General features: G+C 44.5%; 4 protein-coding genes across 10 annotated transcripts; 1 reads left to right on the top strand and 3 right to left on the bottom strand.

Moving 5' to 3' along the window:
• Positions 1 to 2123: 2123 nt before the first annotated feature.
• On the bottom strand, positions 2124 to 6982 carry LOC136531547 (uncharacterized). Of its 5 annotated transcripts, none has more exons than XM_066524196.1 (5): positions 6586 to 6982; positions 5426 to 5442; positions 4873 to 5046; positions 2820 to 2935; positions 2124 to 2708 (listed from the first exon to the last, which is right to left on the bottom strand). In XM_066524196.1, exons 3-5 carry the CDS (start codon positions 4996 to 4998, stop codon positions 2312 to 2314), a joined length of 639 nt encoding a protein of 212 aa, XP_066380293.1. In that variant the 5' UTR covers positions 4999 to 5046; positions 5426 to 5442; positions 6586 to 6982; the 3' UTR covers positions 2124 to 2311. The 5 variants fall into 5 exon arrangements, with proteins under 5 accessions (XP_066380293.1, XP_066380291.1, XP_066380289.1 ...); XM_066524194.1 differs by having other exon boundaries at positions 5119 to 5442; XM_066524192.1 differs by lacking the exon at positions 5426 to 5442.
• A 358-nt stretch (positions 6983 to 7340) lies between these two features.
• On the bottom strand, positions 7341 to 16199 carry LOC136531545 (AP-3 complex subunit sigma-like). Of its 3 annotated transcripts, XM_066524189.1 has the most exons (9): positions 16059 to 16199; positions 10315 to 10542; positions 10064 to 10106; positions 9924 to 9985; positions 9558 to 9654; positions 9099 to 9169; positions 7931 to 8022; positions 7745 to 7846; positions 7341 to 7610 (listed from the first exon to the last, which is right to left on the bottom strand). In XM_066524189.1, exons 2-8 carry the CDS (start codon positions 10381 to 10383, stop codon positions 7780 to 7782), a joined length of 501 nt encoding a protein of 166 aa, XP_066380286.1. In that variant the 5' UTR covers positions 10384 to 10542; positions 16059 to 16199; the 3' UTR covers positions 7341 to 7610; positions 7745 to 7779. The 3 variants fall into 3 exon arrangements, with proteins under 3 accessions (XP_066380286.1, XP_066380287.1, XP_066380285.1); XM_066524190.1 differs by lacking the exon at positions 7341 to 7610 and having other exon boundaries at positions 7635 to 7846; positions 9945 to 9985; XM_066524188.1 differs by lacking the exon at positions 7341 to 7610 and having other exon boundaries at positions 7635 to 7846.
• On the top strand, positions 16054 to 16774 carry LOC136531546 (uncharacterized). The gene has a single exon (XM_066524191.1). The coding sequence runs from the start codon at positions 16138 to 16140 to the stop codon at positions 16441 to 16443; it is 306 nt and encodes a 101-aa protein (XP_066380288.1). The 5' UTR covers positions 16054 to 16137; the 3' UTR covers positions 16444 to 16774.
• A 1166-nt stretch (positions 16775 to 17940) lies between these two features.
• On the bottom strand, positions 17941 to 21364 carry LOC136531549 (homeobox protein knotted-1-like 2). The gene is made up of 6 exons (XM_066524197.1): positions 20905 to 21364; positions 19971 to 20091; positions 18937 to 19127; positions 18729 to 18860; positions 18504 to 18637; positions 17941 to 18387 (listed from the first exon to the last, which is right to left on the bottom strand). Exons 1-6 carry the CDS (start codon positions 21229 to 21231, stop codon positions 18384 to 18386), a joined length of 909 nt encoding a protein of 302 aa, XP_066380294.1. The 5' UTR covers positions 21232 to 21364; the 3' UTR covers positions 17941 to 18383.
• Positions 21365 to 21932: the final 568 nt, after the last annotated feature.

Raw genomic sequence — 21932 nt, forward strand, 5'->3', positions numbered from 1 at the left:
GCTCCGGCTCATCTGTTTTTTTACTAGAAAAACGGCTCCTTTAGAAATACGTTTGGCAGGGCTCCTCTCCTCTGGAGAAGCCAGAGCCGGAGCCGGAGAGGAGCCCTACCAAACAGGTCCTTAACACAAATTAGAGATTTGATGCTGTATGAATTTAACGCTTATATAATCTCTGTTTGTAATAGAACCTGCAATCAATTGGCACACTGTCTAGCTGCCTACGGTGCATGTATGGAGGGTGCTGAAGCTTGTTTGTATACTGATCATGCACCAGACTTTGTATCTCATTTGGCCTGGAAATTAATATTGAAATATAAGACATTATATATGTTGTCCATGCTCAAGTTTAACAAATTATGTTAAAAAAAGAAATCATGAGAAACTCTTTAATTAGGTTTACATGTGCCATTTGAATATTCCTTTTAAGTTATTCTGATTTTTTTTTAGAAAATACTGTATTAGAGGATGGAGGGTCTAGTTTAGATCCACCTTTAGATTGTAGAAGATTAGCGATCTTTCTTTTTTACTCAAGTTAGAAAATATTATGAACGTCCATATGTCCGAACGCTGCCGCTGATGGACCACGATACTAGCCAAACGGCCCAAATCTCCACTTGCGTATCTGCTCGTCCCCAACCTTATCTACTCGTGAGCCCGTCGTCTGTTCCTCTCCATGCACCGTACCACCGTCGCGTCCGCACCGCCGCACAAGTGCTCCAGCGCAACAACGCCACCGTGGCGTGACCACACCGCCGCGCCACCGCGCCCGACCGGCCGCTGTCCTCTCTCTCCACCACACTCCAGCGTCGCCGCATGCCATCCTTCCTCTCCACCTGGCCATCTGCCCGTCGTGGCGTTCTCCACCGTTCCCGCCTCCTTCTCCATTGGAGTGGCCTTCTCAACCGGAGCTGGGCGCCACTCTGCGGCATCGAGCTCCGCGTCGGCGTCGAGCTCCGCGTCAACAAGCCTCCAATTGTTCAAGCATCAAGTAGATGTTGCGTTGAAAACACATATTGCAAACGTATGTTTCAAGTATTTCAGAGGTATGTTAAGTGTTTTATATGGATGTTGCAAAAGTAGATCGGGATGTTGCATATGTTGCAATGGTTATACACGTATGTTGCAAACTTTTGTTCCCAATGTTTCATCTATTTTTTAGACGTATGTTGCAAGTGTGTTTATCTAGATGTTGTATATGTGTTCACACATATGTTGCAAGTGTTTTATCTGGATGTTGCATATGTTTGTAATGGTTTTCAGGTGTTTTTGCAATTGTTTCAGACTCATGTTTCAAGTGTTTCATCTGTCTTCAGACGTATGTTGCAAGTGTTGCATCTGAATGTTTCAAAAGTAAATCGGGTATTGCACATATTGCAATGTGACCTGCTTGTTGTAGTTGCTAGAGGAGGTGCGAGGGATCGGGGCGTCAGGCGGGGCACAGACATCGCGTGGGGTTGGGCAGGGGCGCAAACACCATGTGGGGTCGGGTGGGCGCAAACGCTGCGTTGGGTCAGTTGAGGTGCAGACGCGGGCGTCTGTCCGAATGCTAGCAATGCCGTAGAAAATAGCAACCTGTCATGCACTCGTTCCTTATTTACCAACAAACACTCCAAACAAAAAGCCGAGTATGGTTTGGTGATGCATGTTCCAGTCCATATATTCAAAAAAAATATGTTTATAGCATAAATATTTGTTCTAGGTGTATGAATAAATGTGCAAAAAATTAAGCTGGGAGGTGGGAGAGCTTTTATAGTATAAATACTTATTCTAGGTGTATAAATAAACGTGCAAAAAATTAAGCTGGGAGAGCTGTTCAGCTCAAGACCTTTGCAAAAGAACTCCCAAAATCCGTTTTTGACACAAACTGGAAAATTTCTCTCAAAACACACACACATTTGGAGCCTGTTTGGTTGACTTGTGAGCCAGCCAGCCAGGCATCCATGCTAGAAATTCGGAAGAATATATAATCTTCCTTCGGCGATGCCCAAAATAGCCCATGGGCTTCAAATCCATCTCATGATTCATGGGCTCCCCGCCTTGCAACATTTACATGGAGCAAGCAACTAGCAACTTAGGAGGCAAGCAGGGCAGAAACAGAGTCAGAAACTCCGCACACAACGACATCACAGTAAAAGATATCCTGGGGTTGCATAGACTTGGCCACCATTACACTGGTTTCAACTGCGGTACCTCTGAAGTCGCAGACATGAGCTAAAGCATTCCTCTTCCTGTCAACAGAAAAATCAAACATTTCCCTTGTATATTGCTAAGAAAGAAACAGCTGCACTGCCACTGAAGTTTGTGAACTGCGTTAACCAAATCCAGGGGGCACTTCAGGATCCTCCTCATCCCCTGGATTGCTGATAGCAGCTGGCTCACCTCCATTTGGTTTCGCTTCATTACCATTTTCCAAATTCATCGGTGGCTTTGTTGCTCCTATATCATTACGCTGAGTATTGCTGAAACCAAATCCCGGTGGTTCCTCCGGATCATCATCTTCCGCCTCGACTGCAACGGTAGTTGCTGTTTTTGTTGGCAAAACTTGTTCCTCTTTGCCTTTCCGCTTCAGCTTCTTGGTAGAAGGCTCAGGGACCTTTTCAGGGTTCAGTATCCTATTGTAGACGGCTTTCACAGTTCCCTGTATATCAGTTTCATTTGACTTGATGACATTCCATACCTCATCTGATATTTGACCCATTATTTTGCCCCTGATATGGAAGAGCAGTGTAGCAACAAGTTGAGTTAGTAACCAATATCTAGTATGAGAATCTAAGAAGTGATACATTTGAAGGCTTTTACAAAGAAGTGGCTCAAATTACCCAATATCTTGAAAAATTGCATCAGATAGGTCTTTTAATTTCATCCTCTCAGATCCATCCTCTTGTAGAACCACTGACTGCTTTACCTCTGAGATGATTTTGTTCCGTAGTACCTCCTGCAAGAAAAAATAGTATGTTATCAACTTATACTCCTATGCACCACTAATACCATATCTGACAAACAAAGGTTATGTTACTATGCACTGTTTGCAACCTACATCTACTGAGCAAGATGCTGGCCTTGTAAGCAGAGCATACACCCATCTAGCATGGTGAAATAGATACTCTTAACATAAATTTCAAATTGCCCAAGAGACAAGTGATGCAACAGAATAACTGCAAATAAGCTGTGATCACAGGAAATCAATTAAATGTGAATAAATATGGTTGAAAGGACTATGCATAGACAACCCAGATAACAAACCCTTCATGTCTCAATCAAAAAAGGAAAAGAAAGACACAGACAGCACATGCTTCCTATACAAAGGAAACTTCTTTTGCCGCAGCTTATACATAAATAAAGTCACTATGAAGAAGAGGCCATTTTCATCATACAACTGGAACCATTTGATATTTAGTTGAGCAACTGGCAATCAGCATGTCTTATAAATAAAATAAAATAAAATAAAATAAAATAAATCTCGACTACGGCAAGAGAGATGTCTCACACTCTCCCTGGCTGGCTAGGAAATGTGAATTGTTAATAACAAAGCAGAACATCATGCTGAAAACATTTGTATACGACAAAAGTATACATACTAGTGTCTCACATTTGTCAACAGATGACCGGATAATAATAATTATGCAACATCACCAGAGGTTATACAAATTGCAATAGTTCGGACAAATGACTCAAACAATTGGTGCTCTACAACTGTGTTGCAGTTTCAGATAATAATTATTGTGGTTAACGATTTGAGCTTTTATCTCTAGTCACCCATACTGCAGCAGCGCAACAAGGTCGCACTAGAATGGCAAGACCCCCAGCTCATTGTGAAAAGCTCATAAAATTATTATCCGTAACTCATCACAAGCTCTAATCCATTGTAACCATGTTTGGCATGTAGCTCAGCAGTCATTCTAGTGGTGGACAATTCAACTCTCCACTCCATTTATAGTCCTAATAAATGCTGCGTCGCAAGACTACTGCACGTGTTGGAAGTGGCAGGCTGAGCATTTCCACAATCCTAATACAACAAACAGGAAAATATTGGTCTTATAGTGGCTTGCCACAAAGCATGGTTATCTTCCTTGCGCACCTAATGTCCACATCGCTGAGATATTGAAACACAAAAAGGGGAAAAAACATGCATATGAATGTGAAGACCTTCCTCACAATTGACCCTTCTGTTTTCCCATGTAAACTACATCCAGATGTACACCTTCCTATCATAGAAACTTTGGTGAACCTCTACACGTGTCGAATAGAGAGAAACCTTTGGAGAACCTCTACACACATCTGATAGAGGGGAACTCTTGAAAGTTGAAACTTCCTCCCAGATGCAGCATAGAATAACATAAATGCAAAAGGGTACAGACACTCTAATGTTCGAAGTTCTCTTCCACCATCCTGCAAATTATAATTTTGAAACGTTTTGTAACAAGCATCGAATCAGTCCATTTAGAACCTTAGGATTTCATAACTAAACAAACACCAGAACACAGAACTCATATTGTAGTTCACCCAAACAAGACTATTTTCAATGACAACAAAGTTCTGCAGTTGTCCACTAGAGAGCTGCCAAGGAAAGGATCGATTCACGCCTCAACCAGGGTTAAATCTAAAGTGTTCCCTATACAGCATTGGAATCTTAAGTCCTATAGCAGACGAAACAGACGAAATTCCGGAGAAACACCACACCCTGGGTCACCTATTGCAATCTCTTAGTACAAACAATCAAGCACGATATCGAATCAAGTAACAGCGGTGAGCGATCCACCGGAGAATTCAGTGAAAAGGAGTGGCATGTGCACAGGATTAGGGACCAAGAGCGACAAAATCGCAAAACCTTGGGGTAAAGGATTTGGGGGATTGACGTTTGGGGAAGCTTACGTTGTCCTTGACCTTCCGAACGATGGCGCAGCGGAGAGCATCGAAGTCGCCATCATCCTTGAGCCGCCCCACCACCTCCGCTGCCGTCGGCAGCCGCCGCAAGGTGCAGCCGCCAGGATCGCTCATGAGATGGGATCAGGAAGTTCCGGCTTGAAGCCTCAATCCCTAGTTTTGCTGTAAATGGTGAGCACGGATAATAAGTAATATGCTTGGCCATATATAAATATCTATAATCTAATTATTTACCTGAATTCAAAGATCTACATTTAGAACTTAACATTGATTCATGAGTAACCCTACTAGTGGGCTTGGATCCGGGCCGAACCCACACCAATCCAGGACAGGCATGCACTGTTTAATTAACCCACCCCTAACCATTCATTCAGTCGCAAAAACCAAACCAACCCGAACCATGACTTCTGTTCACCCCATACCAAACCAAACTAGGCACTGGACCTGTGGGTTCAACCCATTAAAATCCATTGCCCAACTCCCAGTTTCGCTTCCACTGCTGACCAAACCAATCAAAATGCTTGTCTGCTGTAAAACCCACCAGGCCACCACTGCAAGCTGTTGTTTACAGTTAGCAGTCAGCATAAGCAAGGGTGAATAGACACTCGCTGCTATTTATATACTATGAAAAGTTGAAAAATATAAATAGGAACATACAGAATAGCTCTTTCTATGGAAAATAGATAATACGAGAAAAATAAAAAAGTAAAAAACATCACATACTCCTGGGAATAAAATAGATGATCTGCTACTTCATAATCTGCTCAGCTGGCAGCTTGCAAATATACTGATAAATTTCTACCAAAACTACTGACAACAGAATTGGGAAACTAATGCAAACAACAGATACAGATGCTTAGTTGTAGACTTGTTCCTGGACTGCTTTCACTATCCCCTGTGGAAAGGGTGACCTTGTGAAGCTGTTTCTCTAGACTGCAACTAGTGCAACATGAAATCAACTCATCTGTAAGATTGTGAAATAATAAACTTCAAAACTTCATACTGTAAAGAGCAGTCACTGGGCAGTTGAAGCAGCGTCCCATCATGTAAAAAATTACAAAAGATTACAAATTGACTATTTGATGACTTTTCTACAATGAGATTGCTAGAACTCTTCATGACATTGCCTTTAAGAACACTGTTTGTGATCAATCATAACAGAGTATATATTTTTCAGATGGTGTATCACATTATCGCCCACTAAATGTTACAGTAGAAAAATATTGTCACTAAATTTTGATGCAAGAGTGGACAAATATGAGAAGAACAGCTAGCATTTCAGTGAAAATCTTGCACTGTCCAGTATATCAACATTATATCCCAAAAACTTCTAATTAAGTAATTATGTTGACATATCCTAAACCTAACACAGACTATCCACTCTCCCAAATTCACAGCATTGATAACACTACTAAAGTTTTCAGTTTAAATATCAAATATCATTTGCAACCTAGTTTTGACTATAACTGTGCTGAACACAGATTATCTACTCGAGAATTATAAACAATTAGAAATAAGCTAACCGCTGGTAGGATTCATGTTGTCAATTACAAAATAAAAAAGCATATCAATCAATCAGGGTTCTATCATAAATAACCAATTTTGCACAAATTTCAGTCGGTTTCATAGGAATAAAAAGAAATTCCACATTCTCAAACCCTAAATTCAGAGGAAGAGAAAAATATGCCTAGCGGTACGCACCGCCCTGGGCACCCGTCGAATTGGAGACTGCGCGGCCGGAGGAGGGGCTTCAGTCTGGCACTCCTCAAGCGTCAGGCTCGCGGGTGCTTGCCCTTACGTCAGATGAGAGGGTTTGGTCGTCTGATGGCTGGGAATCGCCAATCCACGTAGCTGCGGCTGCAACCCACCTTCTCCCTGCCTGCTTCACGGTTCTTGGAGGGCTTAGACGGAGGTGGGGAGGGAGAGCGGTAGCAGAGGGGGATTCATTCCGACGGCAGGCGTGGGCTTGTGGCGGACGCGCATGGCTTGGTCGGGGTTCTCGGGACGCCTCCGGCGGTGGCGGCGGTGGCAGCGACGGCGGGGAGCGAGTCCAAAGCCAATAAGGTGGAAACAAAACTAAACCGTTCAACAGGCCAGCCATTTCGATGTAATTGATCAGATGGCTAGAAAATTTTCACTTGCACTTACTCCGTAATTAGGTGGAAATAAAAAATGATCCCATAAATACCTCATTTAACATGATCCTATCATCTCGTGTAACATTTTAATCGTCTGTTTGGATCCATTAGCACTAAAAATAAGCTAGCAAAAGGTTGCTAATAGGTGGTTGGATTGAGAGGTGAAGTGTATAATAGAGTTGAAGGTGTATAATACTAATTTTAACCGCTAATTTTTAGTGCTAATAAATCCAAACAAGCCCTAACTTGTCCACGTGTTAATTAAGCTGAGCCAAAGAGTAATCATGGCCGGTTTAGTGCTATGATTACTTATGTACAATACTTCTATTTTTTTTATTACGTATAAAAATTTGGCCTTGCTAGGATACCGGCTCATACAGGATTTTAGCTTCAGATCAAGCTTGGCTTACAGCACCGAGTCTCTCTTCTCACTTGTTCAAAAACTGTATTATGCTTACAATTATAGCAGTGAATTGGGCCTTCTTTATATTAGAAAAATCAGCTAATGAGTAGACAAAGTTTGTGAGCTGCCACACGCTGATTGTTTGACAATGAATGGGCAACGTGTGAAGGTGACCTCAGCAAGCACTGTAAGACGATCAAGCATATAAAAGCAGGCAGTATTATTAGACTGCAGATGCCGCATTCAAATTCAGGCTACAGGCTTACAAAATACAACGAAACATGACTAAACCCGTATGTCTTCTCAGTTCGGTTCACACCTTAAATGTTCAGTGTCAAGGAAACGAGTTGAAGCTTAACGGGTAAAACGCTCTGTAATCGACTTGGGTATGAAGCTGGTTGTGCTCGATTGTTTCTCCAGTCTGTGTCAAGTAATGGACAGTGCTATTAGCATAAGGCGAGTGCAGACAATATATGGTGGGAGCGGTGAAGGCTGCGGGGAGAACCTTTCAATCTCTTCCACATATTTCACTACTTGTTCTGAACTCGTTTCGATGACCTGTCCCCCCAGTATCATCTCATCCAAAATCGTGTGCAGCTGCATCAGATATTGAAAAGGAGTTAAAGAATAATGGGATGTAAAATAGTACTAGAACACATCACTATTAAAGGAACACAAAGAAACGCAAGAAAAGTGGAATGAATCATCGGGGCATTTTGTCTTAAGACTGAGCATTTCTATACATCTCATTGTGAAAACTTGAGATGCAGGGAACAAGGGAAAACTAGCACCATAATATGCACCAGCAGGTTCAGTGCTAATGGGCCAAAGTTTGGCGTAACCTTCCTTTTGTGTTAAGAATTAGCTACCACTATCTGCGTACTAACAAAATTATATTGCCAAGGCATGAAAATATGCTCCAGTAGCCCGGTCATTCATTGCTTTTCAAGATATACCCCACTGGAAGGTGGCCAACTAAGGTGGGCAGCAGCCATAATGGGTAGGCAGCAAGAAGGATGACGGATATTTCCAAGTTTTGAAGTTACTGTGTAATATATACACGATTCTATCTTTACTGATTAGTCTATTGTCAGCTTAGATTTTGAAGAGTGAGGACTCTCCTCTATATCAGGATGTGCGCAATGCAGAGCCAAAGCAGGCAATGGAATAAAAAAGCCTGCCTATGCATCTCAACTCTATCGCTCTGCTTAGCCAAGGCCTCTCCCCTATGGGTGCCCAATGCCCTTTATCATTTAAGGCCATTTCCACCTGGCCTAATACTATGTATATGTACTAAGAAAATCATCCATTTTAAGCCTACCTGTATTACCTTAAAGTCAGAGCATGGTTGTGTACTTGTGTATTACAACCACAACAATAATTAATTAGATGGGTAGATAATGAGCTATTCTGCATATCAGGGATTCTTGGAGTCAAGCGGTTGTTATACTGAGACTTTCGGATTTGCACTGCATATGACCGGTGCACCAAAACAAATGGTGATGCAGCATTGAAAAGCTTCTGCATTCCACCTTTTTGGCTACTACCCAACAACATGGAACATGCAAATGAAGAATGATAAGTGGAAATTTCAGCAGAAATGAACTCATGCATCCTTGATAGGCACACTATCTAGTGTAAAAAGATTTAAAAAAAGTAGGATTATATGGTACCTTGTTGAAGTTAAATACAATGTCAAGCTCGCATACATTCTTGAAGCATCTGTCCAATATTTCAACAAAAACTGTGCACGAGACAAGTTCGTATAGAGTAATCAATCTCCTAGAATAAGAGCTGATAAGAGTATTTTTAGACAAAAGGAAGACAAAATAAGTCTTCAGTGAAGTACAATGTGTAGCTAGATAGAATTGATGAACAGAGGAGAATGTTGAGAACATGCTACTGTAGTTACATCAAAATTCACAGGTATTTCGTAAAAGAAAAATAATGCGTCAATACAGAATAAATGGTTGAATGCAGGGGTGACTGAATGCTGAAAGAAGCACAATAAATAGCTAATGATTATGCAGGACAGGCCAAACAGATGAATGGCATGATAACACACTGAATATAATTTGTTTCTTAGAAAAATGAGAATACTTTCCTCCTTCATCAATAAGCCATTAAATTACCTTGTACGAGATCGAGCATGGCAAGCTCATTCTCAGAGCTATCAAAGACAAAAACAAAGTATAGCGTGGCCAAATGCTTGTAGACCATTTTTGTTCCCTGCAAAGTACAAAGAAGAAAACCAAACCATTGTAACCTTCATCAACTCTCTGTCGATAATATGAGCAAATTAACCAAGATAGAGCAACTTAACCACTGGGCAGTTTTTTAGCACAGCTTAGATTACATACAGATGCCTAAGATACCAATCTGCATATCTGAAGACAAGGAGACAAATAACACCTGACCAATTTTCATTATTTTTTCATTCATAGCTGGCATTAGCATTGTCCCTTTAGCACAAGTTTTACTACTATATCAGTCATTACCGGGCCAAAGATGGTGTCCACCTTGACAAAATTGCTCACGCTGTCGGGACTTGCAGAGAGTACTGCAACAAGAAACTCCACAGCTCAAGGACAGCATCCACACAAATTGACGAAGAAATGAGGAACCGAACCGTGCATACATTGGAAGACACTGCGGACGAGGTCCTGATGCTTCTCGGGTGCCTGCAGCCATGAAACAGGGAAGTAAATGAATTAGGGGCAAGAATATTTGCTTCACAAACGTAGTTCCTCGAGCAAGGAAGGATCCATGGATGAACAAGAGGTTGATCTGGGTGGGGAAATTGACCGAGCACTTGCTGGGTAATGAAGAAAGTGAGGGGACTAGGTGGCACCTGAATTGAAGAGAGGAGAGACCGAGAGGGTTTGGAACCTGGAAATTGTAGAACTTGAGGAGGCGGGGCTTGGCCTGGGTGCTGATCACCATCACCGCCTGGATCATGGCGGGCTACGAGTAGGAGCCGGCAGTGGCGGTGGGTGAAGCAAATTGTAGGTGTGCATATGGAGCCAGGCAGCCAGCTCCGATCGGCTTAATGTAACGAGATGAGGGCTGCCTCGGCTCGGCTTCTCACGATCGCTAGGTACAGCTGACGTTCGTGAGCTACAAAAAAAAAAAAAAAAAAAAAACAGTACACACGTGTTATGATATCAACTAGAAGATGCACGTAGCTACGAGAGTCTCAAAATTTTCAAAACAAAATAGTACGAAAAAATAATGGGTCAAAATCAATAGACATAGAAATTTTAACTCGGCTTATAACTCAAAATTTATTTAGGATGTAGGAGTAAAATCGTAGGAAAAGAAGCTTTCCACGTAGACATGTACTATAGTTTCCAAAAGCTCTAAACTACAATAGTTCCTAAAGCTCTAAACTCCTAGAGAAATGTTCTTTTTCTATGGTTTTTCATAAAACCCCGTAGGACACTTCTTATTTCTCATTGAATTTTTTCTTAGAAATCTTTACCTATCATTTTTTTAGTTTTCCTAGGATTTTAGATTTTAAACTCTACTGGGGAAACCGTCAAATTCCAATAGTGAAATACCGTTGGGCCGAATTCGCTATCAGTTAGTCTGACTGGCCCACTGCTGTCTAGGTAGCCGGCTATGGTCTCAGTGGGCCAATGTGCTAGTCAACCTCACTTTAATCAAGGCAACTGTCATTCTCATGTTCCACTCAAAAAAAAAAAACTGTCATTCTCATGTTCCAATGTGAGATAGCTGTGATCTAGAAATTTTCTGAGCTGAATGTATCCATCAACCATAAAAATAATTCTCATTTGGGAGCTATTACATTCCTACTCATACAACATATGTTGATAGAGAATTTACTTGGACTTATAGATAGAAATATTTAAAAAAACAGTTAAATTAAAGAAATTTAAGTTAAACAGAGTACCAACCAAAAACTCGAATAAAATAGGACATGGCCACAGCCATGACAGTTGCGCGTGCTTGGCTCTAGATAATTATCAGATGGTGATTAGCAACAAATAATAATTATCCGATGGTGGTTGATTAGGTCAATGCCCGTGAGTTGCAACGGGAACAAAAACATTCCACGAAGTATGAATTTGTGTATTGTATTGCTACCTAAAAATTGATATTTCGAGTGTGACGATGTTCGAAACATCAATATTACATGCCTCATGTCCTTTTTTTTGTATTCCCTGGCTTCATCAACTTATGCTTGTGATTTTGATGCATCTATTTCACTTTTTCTAAAACAAATACACAATATGAATTTACGTAAAACATTGTTAATCTCAAAGCAGTCATGTCAACATGTACATCGATGGTAATCTTTTCTTGTACCGTTTGTCAACAGCGGTAGAATGCAGGACGTTAAGCCGCAACCGGTCGCGCTCTCAGGGGAGCGCGTGACCTTCGTCTACCTCCCACGCGCGCCCTTCCTCCCTAACTGAAAGCTCTAGTTTGTTTTTGGTGAATTGATAAAACCCTAAGTGCTAATCTAGTTTATCAAAGTGATTATGAGATAGGTAGCACTACTCCAAGTGGTGAAGCAAATGAAGATCATGACTTAATGATGGTGATGCCATGGTGATGATCAAGTGCTTGAACTTGGAAAAGAAGAAAGAGAAAAACAAAAAGCTCAAGACAAAGGTGAAATTGATAGGAGCTTTTCGGTTTAGTGATCGAGACACTTAGAGAGTGTGATCACATTTAGGATCGATAGCCGTACTATTAAGAGGGGTGAAACTCGTATCGAAATGCCGTTATCAAAGTGCCACTAGATGCTCTAACTCATTGCATATGCATTTAGGATCTAGTGGATTGCTAACACTCTTAAAAACATTTGTGAAAATATGCTAAGACATGTGCACAAGGTGATACACTTGGTGGTTGGCACATTTGAGCAAGGGTAAAGAAGATAGAGTTGAAAAGGAGTTAGTCGCGCTGGTCATAGAGTGACCGAACGTGTCTGGTGTGCCTACCGGACGTGCCCGGTATTTTATCTAGACTTTGGGCAGTCAGACTGGAGTGACTGGACGCGTTCGGTGTGGATACCGGACGCGTCCGATATTTGGACCCGAGGTGAAGCGACTAAGTGAAAGTGACCAAACTCTGGCTCAGTGGAGTGACCGAACGCTGATGAGTTACTGTTCAGCGTCAGGTCAATGTGATATAGTCTGAAGCAGGATTGCTGACAGCGACCGGACACAGCGACCGGACGTGTCCGGTAGCCACACCGGACGCGTCCGGTGTGAACCAGGAGTCTCGGGTTTTAGCGCTATAATTGATCGGATGCTGGGAGCATCCGGTCGGCCCAGAGTGGCTCTGGGAGCTCTCTGTAATTGATCGGACGTTGCATCTTCTATGTCTGGTCTGGTGTGACCAAACGTGTTCGGTCGGCCCAAAGCGGCTCCAGAAGCTCTCTAGACTCGACCGAACACTGGGTCTCCCGCGTCCGGTCATTTTCTAACAGCGCGTCCGATGACGTAGTATTACTATGTGTGGCTAAATAATTTGAAAAGGGACACGTGGCGGTCTGGCTATGACTGAATGCTATGACCAGACGCAGTGACCGGACGCGTTCGGTCACCCACCGGACGCGACCGGTGCACACGACCTGCGCGTCCAGTCGTCCCACGGTCAGCCCAATAATTGAGCCAACGGTTCTATTATTTGGGGTGTCTATAAATATCGTTTGGCCGCCTCAAGCTCACTCTCTTAGCATTGGCATTGACATAGCAACCTTGTGAGCTTAGCCAAAGTCCTTCCACTCATCTCCATCATTGATTCAATATCTTTATGAGATTGGAAGAGAATCCAAGTGTATTGCTTGAGTGATTGCATCTAGAGGCACTTAGTGTTTGTGTTTCGCTATCGGATTCGCTTGTTACTCTTGGTGGTTGCCGCCATCTAGATGGCTTAGAGCAGCGTAGGAGGAGTGGCACGAGTTGGTGATTGTTCGTGGCCATCCCCTGGTGATTGTGAGGGGTCTTGTGCCTTCCCTGGCGAAGCACCGAAAGGTAACTCTAGTGGATTGCTTGTAACACCCTTGGTGTTACACTGTACTACTTTTTGCTAAAATACTACATAAGCATCATACTTGTGTGTAAATGAGTGAAGTATAGAGTGTAAAGCAACGTACATAACATGAAACGCTCGTCGGAAACACAAAACAAAATGTTACATTCCATGTCGCGTTGTATCGCTTAGGGTTCTAACTAAATTTTTATTGAACGAAAATGCTATAGAATGTATATGCAAAACTTTAATAAAGTTCGTAGTACAAACTTTGTAGGTGACGATGAAATACTCGCGGTCGAGAACGGGAGTCACTAGCTAGCTTAATTGGTAGCCTGGAAATCGAAGTTGACGCAAAACCGATCGAAAACTTAGTCACTTTTCTTAAGTCTGAAAATGGGTCGACGAAGCTGAGTTCGACAATTTTTATAGGAGGATCGGGTTAAGTAGTGGCAAGATATTTTGGCTTAGTTTGGTAGCCCTATGTACCCTCTTGAGTATAGAAAACTGGTTTGGCATTTGAATCATCGGGTTTGATTTTTAGAACACTTTAAAAGTTGTGCGCATGATGATTCCAGTCTATTTCAGCGTCTGGACACGGTCACCACTGCCCTATGTCATGTCGGCGCGTCGACAATGCATGCGCGTGCCTGGCCGCGTCCGGTTGGCCGTGGTGGCCGACTGCTCGAGTAGTGCGGCTGCGCCTCCCACTGCTACGGCGTGCACCGTGTCAACATCGCTGTTGTGCCCATGGGCCACTCACGTCGCGTCGTTGTTGGCCCTACTCCACCGGTCACTGTCGCGTCCGCTTGGCCGCTCTACCGCCTCACGCTCGCCTGACGGTACCGTGCGCGCGTGGCCACGCTTGGCTCTGCCCGCACATCGCCTTGCCGCGCGTGGGATTGTTGCCTGCTCTTGCCATCACTGCGACCCCTCTCCCTTCTCGACCCTGTCCTCCTCATCATGCTCGCCCCCGTTGTGGACCACCGCCTCACCGTGGGCACTAGGGTTTGTCGGAGCTCCGGCCAAACCCTAGCACTCGCGGTGGCCTCCTTCTTCCCCTCCCCCGGCCACGGCGAGCTCCAGCAGCAGCAACCTACCTCTAGCCATGGAGCTCTCGCCCCTCCTTGGCCCGACCGCCACCGCTACCATCAGGGCCCCTAAGCCGTCCGACCTCCTTCCCCACCGCCTGGCCGGCCTACCTCCACCCGGCCGGGGCCTTTTGTACCCACTGAAGTTGGGAAGGAGAGGGGGAGGAGCTCGCTGGTAGGGGCGGGGAAGGAGGAGGAGGAGGCCTACCTCGCCAACGCCGAAGAAGACGGCTCACCGAAACCCTAGCCGTGCCGTCGTCTTCTTCAACTCCGGTGGGTCGCGGGCGCGGGCACGGTCTTCTTCCTGTCTCTGGTGGAGAGCAGAAGCAGGAGGGAGAGGGAGAGTGAGGGAGGGAGAGGGGTCGCACCATCACGCTGGAGGAGAGGAGGCGGAGGAACACTGAGAGAAATATATTATTTATTTCCGTTTAGCAGTTTTAGGATAACGTTACACACTAAGATAAAAGACTGAATAGAAGGAGCTAAACATCTAGTACACTCTGTTATTTAGCTATAGTAATACGCGCCGCGCCGCTCCCATGTCACATCACCATCCGCTGCCTGCTGGTCCTAGGCCTCCTGGCTCCCGTGTCACCTCAGATCAGGCGCTCCTAGTGCGGCGGTGCTGAGCCGCCAGCGGCTCCCATCGCACAGGAGCTATCGCGCGTGTTGTCGGACGGAACCGCTACCGTAACGACGACTCCCCGTTGCCGCAGCCACCTGTAGAAGAGGTACGCCACGACCACGAGGAGGGCGGTGCCTCCCACACCTACACCTCCTCGCACGCCGCCGGCATCCGCTAGGCACCTACACCTTCTTGCACCCTGCCAGCGGCTGCTCCCTCGGAGTCAACTAGTCGCGTGGTAACTTTTATGCGGCGGAATCAGGGGCCATATGCACCCCTCCCCCCAACCCAACACACACAGTGTAAATTGTTTTAGTACCCCTATAAATATAAAAATTTTACAGTATAAAAACATCAATTCATCCATATTTTATCATAATAATACTGTAATTATTAACAAAATAAAACATTTATATATGCATAGATTATCCAAATCTATACCCACGCCCTGCTCCACCTGCAACGCGCACCGCCGCTACCCTCACCCACCACCAGCCCTTCCCCGGCATGGTGTCCTTTTCCGTCATCCATTCCACGCGCCTCGTACTCTACTACTACTAATCACCACCTCGCCCGGCCTTAACCAGCGTCGCCCTCGCGCCCACCTTAACCAAACGCAGGCCGGCTAAAATTTAAAAAAGCAAGGGCACGTTTAGTTCGGCAAAGTTTGCACCTGCAAACTTGGTATAGTGCACGATTCTTTACTGCAGCATTTCGTTTGTATTTGTGAATTATTGTTCAAACATTGACTAATTAGGCTCAAAAGATTCGTCTCGCAAAGTTAAAGCAAACTGTACAATTAGTTTTTTATTTCATCTACATTTAATACTCTATGCATTTATCGTAAATTTAATATGATTTTTTTTTTTTTGCATAGTGCACTCTCGGAGAATTAAACAGAGGCTACTGACCTGCCGAGCGCAGCGCAGCTACCTGAGTACCCGACCCGACGCTGTTGCTTCAGCTTTCAGCTAGCGAGCAGCAGAGAATATGGAGTCGCCGTCGCCGTTGCCGTCGCCGTCGTCGCTGAGCGCGCTGCGGCACAGGCTGAGGGCCACCGTGTGCTGCTGCTTCGGCCAGGGCGGCCTGGGCGAGCGGATGCGGTGGCGCTGCCGCGCGGGCGTCGGGGAGTTCCGGTACGACCTGCTCAGCTACGCGCTCAACTTCGACGAGGGCGACCTCGAGGAAGAGGAGGAGGAGGAACAGGGAGTCCACGCCCGCCGCGGCGACGGCCTGCTCTACCACAGCTTCTCGTCGCGGCTGTCGGCGCCGGCGGCGGTCGTCGATGTCGCGTAGCCGTGTCCGTGTAGCGGTAGCGCCCTGGGATCGATCGAGCTCGCTCGCTCACTCGCTAGCTGCCAAGATGGGACCGGAAGATCCGATGAGGAGGCCATGGATACGTGTGTTTGTTAGCTGCGATTAGTTTGCGTGCAGTCCGGATGCTTTGCGTTCGTCGATCAGTTTTGGCTGTAGTACATGTCTTGCAGAATTCAGACTAGTAGCATATGCGTCAGATCAGATCGATGAAGAATCAGTATATCGTTGTGTTAGTGGTCTGATCCATGTAAAAAAATTTAGCATGCGTGCTTGATTACTGATTGTTATACTATCGGGTTTGGAAGGTTTACTTAGAGCCTGTTTGGTTCTCCTAGTAGCTACTAAATTTAGTAGCTTTTAGTCATTTGAGTAACTTTTTAATCAAATACTATGACTAAAAGCTACTAAAAGAGCTTTAGTCATCTCTAGTAACTCTGGAGTTACTAAAAGTAACCAAACCGTTTAGCAGCTACTAAAGTCTAGTAGCTCGAACCAAACACCCTTATTTCGCTGCAAAAAAAAGTTTGACCGCCCTTATTTCAGTGAATTTATTTACTCTCTGAGCTCCAAATTGTAGATCGTTTTAATTTTGTTCTAAGTGCAGATTCTTAACATTTAAGTGAAACTAGTGAAAGTAATTCGACGCCGTTGACAGGTGTATTTTTCTATAAACTTTGTAGTTGGTGTGGATCCAAACGGCCCAGCTAAGTTTAGCTGTTTCAAGCTTCAACACAGCTGAAGCTAAAATTTAGCTGGAAAAACTTTTAGCCGGATAAAGTTTAGTTTTAAAATTTTAGCCAGCTAAATTTAGTTGGGTGGATCCAAACATATCATTAGGCTATGATTTTTCTTGTGAGACGCATGTGTGCTGGGTTGGTCCCACAAAGTGACAAAACGTACCATTTCGGCGAGTGATTAATTTTCTAGCTTTGGACTTGATTGGGGTTGGGACAGCAAGCTGGCCTTGCTATCGACGCGACGGAGACGGCGGGGAAGGGGAACAAGAAATTAGAAATCTGCGCTCCGGCCGCGTCTTTTTCAGCGAAAACGACGAGCGGGGAAGGGATTAGGATAGTACAACTACGAGTCATGGTTTGGCTTGCTTGGTGATCTTTCATCCCAGTAGGCCGCGTGGTTTGGACTCCACCTGCTCGGTCGCCGCTTGACCCGGTCCGTGTGCTATAAGGTTGCTTCGGCTGTTTTCTTTGCGCTCACGAGCTTCACTCACTGCCATTTCGACTTCAAAGACAGTAATCCTTAAGGTCTTAAGGACAACCTCAACCAGTGGCCAGCGAACAAGTGCTACCACAAAACATGTGTCTCCAAGCTTGATCTTTTGGGTGCCACTGCAAAGGAGCCTCAGGGCATATCTGAGCAACAAAATATGCTCCCACATCTGAACGACAAAATATCCATCCCAAGGGCGCTCTACAACATCTTCTTAGGAATCCAAGTATCCAACGCAGCAGGCAGAAGTAACTCAAACGACAATCAGCTAAAACATGCATGACATCCAACATACGAACTATTACATACCCTTCAGGAGGTGAACTCTGAACACGATGATTGCCCACCACTTTTACCACCGGTAACACAGTGAACGGCCAATCTGAATCTTGGGATTCTCCCTAAAATATCATTACAAGGTAAAGAAAATACACAATTACAATACAACATAAATTACTCCCTCCCATTCGCCAGTTATACAACACGTGATTCCTACATCACATTAGCGAATGCTATACTGCAGAGGTCACTACCAACTCCAGTCCCCACCACGTGGTCAAACTTGGGCATTAGGTGACCACTAGGCCACCCAAGCTGCATATCTTCCCTCTTGCCTACGGTGAGGGAGAATGTACTTCGCCATAAAGTATAGTGGACATATCTAGCTTCGTCAAGATTGCTCTGGGCCATCATCACCTGCGACGTTTCCAATATTACATGTTGAAAACAGTACAAGTGCAAAAAAAATGTGGCAAGCCGCAATCCTGCCTATCAAAGCTTAGGCAACAGCAAAGCAGTTTTCATTGTGATACCTTTTCTTCTTAGTCTTTTCACCCGAGGATGTTGGGTTGCTGTGCCAGTTCCGTTTGCGTTGGTTAATGAACCAGTTGTTGATCTGCTTTAGCTGCAATCCAGTTTCCTGCACCAGTCGGGACTTGTCGTCTTCCTAGATGAGTAAGCAAAGAGTTGCTCGTCAATGAACAGAAGCTGATAGGAAAAGTTCACGAGGGAATGGTATTGACAGTGGTGTCACATACAGTTGGGTATGGCCACTTGGAATGAGCTTGCCACCAAGCTTTCAGTATAGATGCAGTATCTCCAGGAAGTTTACCAGCTCTTCGCTTGCGCATAATCTCTTCCCTGATATCAACAAGCTTTTCTTTGTAACCCTAGAGGTAAGAAATATTTCGTTAGTCAACAATGCACCATAAACGATGATGAGTGAAGCATTTCAAAGAAAGTAACCTGCTTAAGCTCATTCTTCAGCTCCTGCCGTACACGCTCAACTAAGGATCGTTCACCCTCTGTCAGCATTAGGGGGCCAAAGCCCATACCATCTGACCCATCATTTCCATCAAACATGTTGGCTTCACTATCCACCTGGTTATCTTCATCATCAGACATGGTCGCTCCAGTGCCTTCACCAGGAGATGCCCCTGCAGAACCAATCTTAGCATTACTTAGTTTTGCCTGACAATGATGATTTCCATTGAACTGTTCTATTAGCTGCTCTCACAATTTCAGTTCAGGTGTACATGGTGCAAGAATAGAAGGTACAACCATCTTAGTTGACATTGCATAAAACCCTTCTGTAAGTTGCACATCTAAATCCAACCAAACACTAGGTCAAGTTGTCTAAACCTCGGTATAAAACTCAAAGTAGGAATGTAGGATAGGAAATTTAGTTTTATCGTGCAACCACCTCTCCCTGTTCAGCAATCCTCATTTCTATGAATGCTTATCATGGGCAACCATCTGTGATCAGTGATAGACTAAGCTCTTGCCATGGCCTCACACGTCCTTGAGATTCTAATAGCAACTTGCATCGAATAAAATGAACAATAGCGAATGCTATATGTGATAATCAATAATTTATGGTAGCTCGTATGCTAGCCTTTATGTTCTGAGTGTAGCCTTAGGAGCTTAGGTATTCAGTATTCACTATAGAAGGTACTGTGCATGTTTTAAACAAATATTCTTCAGTGTCGGCTAAGAAATTGTTGAAACGGCATGCAATTGGAAGGCATGAAATAAGAGCCATCACATACTCATACTTTTGCAAAATATTTTTTCTTTTCACTGTTTCCTTTTTAGCTAATGCTGATGTTTCCATTCATTCAATTACTACATAATTGCAATAAATACTGAAAGCACTTTGTCATCTTTTCATCTGACAGCAAGGCTGCAATTATTGAAATGATAAAAGCAAGTGATGTATATCTGAAAGCTTCAGCGACGTTTCTGAATTAACACAAGATTAAAAAAGAAAAACAATCCACCTGTCAGGCTTTGTAAAGATTGTTCAAGCTCCCAGCAACCCATCACTGCTTCCATTGCATGAACACGTACATGCTGCTGGAGTTGTTCCTTGAATGAGCAAAGGAGCAACACATAGTGTGTCTGTAATAAAAAAAAATGAGACGTATTAGAATCTGAGAACAGGAATGCCCGACGAAAACAGATGATGCAAGATGTTAACTATGTACAGAATCCTAGACAAAGACAACTTCTGCTTCTAGTGAAGCAACAGAGTCATTGTGAAACACATAGTGAGGTAGAAGCATCAGTGCATAGGCTTATTTAATCCAGTAAATGGCATGACAATAGAACAAAAATTAGACGAAATTAAATCAGTACAAATGATACAACAGCAAACACCGGTTGCAGCATATGACCTGCCATCACATAATAGCCAGTCCACATCCTCGACATGAAAGATGAAAAGGGGAATTTGGAGCAGCCATATGAAAAGGGCAATTGCCCTCTATTAATTGAAACAAATAAAAGGAAGGGTTACAGTGATCTGATGCAATTCTTGAAACTGACTGAGCCATGAGGAATTTGGTCAACTACCATAATCCAAGTCAGTCAACTAAGCACAAAAAGGCTCCACCCTGAGACCATGACCTTATCCCCATCCTACTTCGCAAGTACTATCACAGCTTGACAATTAGCTTGGGATTCCTTCTCTCAATTTTTCCAAATCCATGTAGAAAAAATGGGGAAACTGGGAAACTTATAGCCAAAGCGGAGCCGTAATATGAGAGATTCCGGGTACAGGTCACCCAGTCAACCAATACTTCCTTCAATCCCAAATTCCAAATTCCCCACACCGTAAATCCGCAAGCCTATACCAGTTCAACCAACTGCAGCGCACAGCTGCAAAGCAGGCGGGAGAGGGAGGAAGGAGCCCGTAGGGTGTTCGAGCCGTACCATGAAGAGGTCGAGCTCCTCGCCGCCGGACGGCCCTCCCGCGGCCGCAGCCCCAGCGGCGGCGGCGAGCGGCGGGGGGCGAGCGGCGATCTGCGCGTCGATGCGGGGGAGCTGGTCGACGGGGGTGGCGACGCGGAGGCAGGCGACGTGCGCCTCCAGGAGGCGCTCGTACAGCGGGTGCGCCGCGATGGCTGCCTTCTCCCTCTCCCCGCCGACGCCGGGGGAGGAGAAGCCGCTAGGGTTCGGCGACGACGCGGCGGCGGCCGCAGCCGCAGCCGCTGCCGCGGCGTCCATGGACAGCCCGTGGTCGGGGTAGTGGAACGACATCCCCGCGGCGCGGAGCGGAGCGGACGGAGTCGCCGGCGACCTCGGCGGTTGGGGGTTTTGGTTGGTGGTGGTGGGAGGGACAAGCGGATGGATGGATGATGGCGTGGGTTGGTTTTGGTTGGAAGGCTCCAGGGGCTGGGGTTGGTTTTCTTTCGTCGCCGGCTAAGCGCGCAGGTGGGCCCAGGCTCAGGCGCGTCAGCTGTGCAGGGCAGCTGTGTGTGAGTGTGACCATCATATCCGCTGCGTGGGGACCGACGACACTTGTCAAAATTCCGTCGCAAAAAGGGAGATGCTATAAATAAATTAATTTCAGTTAGGTACGTTTGACTTTGTGTAACCGATAATCCCTCCGGTTAAAGATGTTTTTAAAAAAACAATAAAAGATTATAAAATTGTGCAAAGTATTTTCCAATACAAATATGTATATTTTTCAAACCAAATAATTTAGAAGTTATTGATACGGGTAGTTGTTAAGGCTTGACCAAATCTTAATTCTAAACGAGTGTTTTTTTCTAACCAAAAGGAGTAATTTGATAAAGTGATATAATCATGGTCTATTAATCTGGCTTTCTAACACTTTGATTCACTAGCTTTCAAACTAGTACTGAGGCTCCTTGTTATAATACAAGAGGAAGATAGACAAACAGCCGTATCTGAAAAAACGAGAGCTATTTAGGAATAGTCCTCTTAAATGGGTGCTT

The sequence above is a fragment of the Miscanthus floridulus genome, unplaced genomic scaffold (genome assembly GCF_019320115.1).
Source record: "Miscanthus floridulus cultivar M001 unplaced genomic scaffold, ASM1932011v1 fs_370_1_2, whole genome shotgun sequence".
Taxonomy (NCBI): Eukaryota; Viridiplantae; Streptophyta; class Magnoliopsida; order Poales; family Poaceae; genus Miscanthus; species Miscanthus floridulus.